The 3,711-nt window shown below is 35.5% G+C and overlaps 1 protein-coding gene across 1 annotated transcript; it reads right to left on the bottom strand.

The window, feature by feature from the left end:
- Window positions 1–1,778: 1,778 nt before the first annotated feature.
- Window positions 1,779–3,456, bottom strand: LOC126710376 (protein ENHANCED PSEUDOMONAS SUSCEPTIBILITY 1-like). Its single transcript, XM_050410802.1, has one exon. It carries the CDS (start codon window positions 3,377–3,379, stop codon window positions 2,015–2,017), a length of 1,365 nt encoding a protein of 454 aa, XP_050266759.1. The 5' UTR covers window positions 3,380–3,456; the 3' UTR covers window positions 1,779–2,014.
- Between the last annotated feature and the right edge of the window lie 255 nt (window positions 3,457–3,711).

The following is a 3,711-nucleotide window of genomic DNA, read 5'->3' as shown; positions in this document are numbered from 1 at the left end:
GGTGGTTGGATGGATTGGTAAGGCACACGGTTCGATAAGTGGTATCAGAGCCAAGGTCATAGGTTCGAGTCATTGGAGCCGCATTGTGAGGGATTTCACAATTTACTCCAATACCAATGGGCTTGGTCTGCGATCGAATGCTATAAAAGATATGTGCCCCCTCATCCTTCACCAATTGGTGGTTGGATGGATTGGTAAGGCACACGGTCCGACAGGAAAACATATGATTTTTACCATATAAACACACTTATTAACCTGAAATTACCCTACCGCTGGAGATAATACCGTATCGCTAGAAGACTGATTTGGGCTATGATGCTGTAAAATGACTAATAATATAACAAACTAACAACAGTAACGTTTTTATTGTACTTTATTGTTGTCTTCTTGTTATGGTGCAACTTTTATTTTTTACTTGGGTGGACTTACACAACACCAAAAGCCTTTGGGCTTTATTTCAAGGGTCCATCATCGAGTTTTGGCTTGGCTACCCTATATTCTATTTGGGAACATCAAAATTTTCCCCTCAACAATTATAATATGATTTTTCCCTAAATTTGGTCGACTACATTAAAACTATTTTATGTTGTAAATAAAACAATAAAAAAAAAATACTTGCATCAAGTAACACATATAAATTAGTTAATAATAAGACAATGGGAGTATAAACCTCATATAAAATCCAATAAAAAATGGAAAAAAAAATGAGAGAGAGGACGAGAAATAACCTTTTTGTGTGGGAAAAATATACATTAAATGGGAGAAAGTGACAAATTTATAGTAAGAAGATGAGAATAAGAAAAGCCAAAATAAAGGAAGATTAAGGGATAAAATTATATGTAAAGTTAAAACCGCCTAAGATGAATATGTATAGACAACACTTAGTTATAACATCAAAATTAAAGTAGGTGAATATGTAAAGTTAAAATCGCCTCAGATGAATTTGTAAAGTCAATGTATTTATATATTTAATATTGTCAAAAAAATTAAAGGTAAAAAACAAATATGAAAAAAAAAAATGATGTGGCAATGGCGTGAAGGATGAGATGGCTTAACAGGAACATAGTAATTGCTACGCCTCAGCTTTTAGAGATAGATATATATATATATATATATATAAATGACTATATATATTAGGTAATACAAACGTATGACTTTATTAGTATGTTCTCTATTGTTTTAATTACTTTAAATTACAATGAATTGTCTTCTCCTCCATTCTATTACAAGTATGAGAGTAATATTCAACTGGGCAAAAATTTACACGAGGATTTGTCTTCTTTTCATTTTTCTACTTTTTTATATTATTATTCTTAGTATGTCAATTTAAATTCATTGTTTTATTTAAGACCAAGTTTACTCTACACTATTTAATTATGAAGTTTCTAGGGTATGTCTGATTTAAATGATTTCTTAACAAAATTTTGTTTGAATAATTTAATAAGTTATGTTATATATCTTTGGTTTTTTTTTTCTTTTTTAATAATGGTAGTTTGTTAACTTATTTGGTAAGAATTTTCTTTTAGTGATTCACAAAATGATCTTTAACGAATTATTATTATAAATTTTTTACTTTAAAATAAGTTTAACCAGAAAATGATCATTAATAATATTTCCAGTTTTCCACGTATTGTGTGGGTTGTGGCTAGTAAAATTAATGTGTGAGCAGTGACACCAAGTATTTAAATCCAGAATATATGAAGTTAAGTTTTACTTTGAGTTTGAGATTCTCAAAGAATCATGCTGTTTTCAGCCTTTTATGCTGAGCTACGGCTGAATGTCACAAAATCTTTTTATTTAGGTATCTTTATAATAACATCATATTCTTTGCAAATTACTCTTTAATATTACCAATAAAAGATCATTACAGCCATCCATTTCTAGCACTATTTGATGTCATTTGAATCACAGCACAGGTTAACTGCAACGCTTAGACACTTACAAATATGTATTGCTTTCTTTCCTCACAAATGACAGATTTGGCTTGGTTTTCTGCAGCGTAGAGCTTTGGAAACTAGTGCAGCTGGTGGGACAAAGAGACAGCATCCATGAACTCCTCATCAGACTCAAGAGCGCTCATTGAATCCGGCGGAAGGCACATCTCCAAATCAATGCTTCCTCCTTCTTTACCTGGGTATGATGAAACTTTCCCATCAAACTTGTGTGCATACCCACTGCGAAGTGCCACTGCTTTCCCCATTCCAAATTCATTCCCGTACTTGTTGAATCTGGGTGAACTTCCCATCATTACACTGCATGGATCAAACATCCGATCAATTTGGTAAACAAAGGGAGACTTCAGCCAGTTATCAAGCCAGCCACGCACAACCTTGTCAGAGTGGTTAGCCACAAGCTCATGCAACTTCCACGCCGCCCATCCAAGACTATGTTCAAGCAATTCACCAGCTGTGGTTACTGCTGCCCCAGCGGAAATTGAGTTCCCAAAGTAATCATTAGGCAAGGGTGGCTCCATCCTTGCCCTGTTATTTATGGCCAACCTGCAATGAGTTATCTGATCATGTGGTAGATGGCGTGCACGCGTTATGCACCTCCAGACAAGTGCAGACAAGGACTGAAAGGAAGAGATTTTGTTGGTATTGGATTCTGCATTGGCTTTTGCTTTGAGTTTTGCTATGGATTCCGAAGAGAAGTGGAACATTCTCTCTCTGAGTTTTGGTGCTTCAAATCTGGAAATGAACTCATCTTGGTGTTTAAAAGGAAGGTTGAGGATTGGACCACCATCAGGAAACCATCGCTTATGGATAGGTGGGCGTGTTAGAGAAATGTTATTTCCCTGTGCCTGAAAAATCTCAGACCAAGCATTAAAGAATTGCCAATAAGAGCTTCCATCAACAATAGAATGGTTCATGGAACATCCTATAAAGATGCCGTCTTTAAGTTCTGTTACTTGAACTGTAAGCAAAGGCCTGGTATGACCATCATGGTTGACCGCCCTGTCGTGATCAAAAAAGGATTGAACGATTGATGGTACATCAATGGGAGAAAGGACATCAGATATAGTCATGTCTAGAGCTGCATAGATGAATTTGGCTCCAGGGCTGTTACTGCAGTCAACAAAAACCAAGCTTGAAGGTGGGTTTTCATTTATTTGTGTAACAAGGCGGCCTGAAAGTGGGTAGAAATGGACAAGGGCCACAGAGAGGGACTGCTTAAGCTTGTCCAATAGAGACTTGATGAAGTCTTCTTGGGCATCTGCTGAAAGAGGTTTGTTGTAAAGAAGACCCTTCTGGATATAGTGTACAGAGAGCATGGTAAGATCCCATGGTGACAGGTAGAAGGGCCTCTTTGATTCTTCTAAGGCATACTGTGGTTTGATAAAGCACTCTGAGATGTATCGGATTTTAGGAGGAGTAGACATCAGAAATTGGTTACAAAATTCTTTAAAGGAGGCTAATGGGCTAAGTGGCACTCTTCAATCTCCTGAGTTTTGATTAGCTATTCTGGTTTATATAGTCGAGGACTTGCAGATGTTTGACTGGGCTCTCCAATTTGTTTTCCAATTAAGCATTATTTTATATATTCTGTTATTCTTTATATTTTATAGACACACCAAATGCAATAAGATTTAAAAAGCCAATTTATATGGTATACTTTTTTATGGACAGTCTAGCTCTAGCCATTTTTTTAGTAAACAAAATCCAATTTTTAATTAACGTACCTTTCTTTTGCATTTCTACTACTTATAGTTAT

Source organism: Quercus robur, chromosome 2 (genome assembly GCF_932294415.1).
Source record: "Quercus robur chromosome 2, dhQueRobu3.1, whole genome shotgun sequence".
NCBI lineage: Eukaryota > Viridiplantae > Streptophyta > Magnoliopsida > Fagales > Fagaceae > Quercus > Quercus robur.
Note: the sequence above shows the minus strand (reverse complement) of the source record. Positions and strands in the feature narration are given on the sequence as shown.

Coding starts and splice junctions, on each gene's coding strand:
- LOC126710376 (XM_050410802.1), bottom strand. CDS start 3,379: ATGTCTACTCCTCCTAAAATCCGATACATCTCAGAGTGCTTTATCAAA.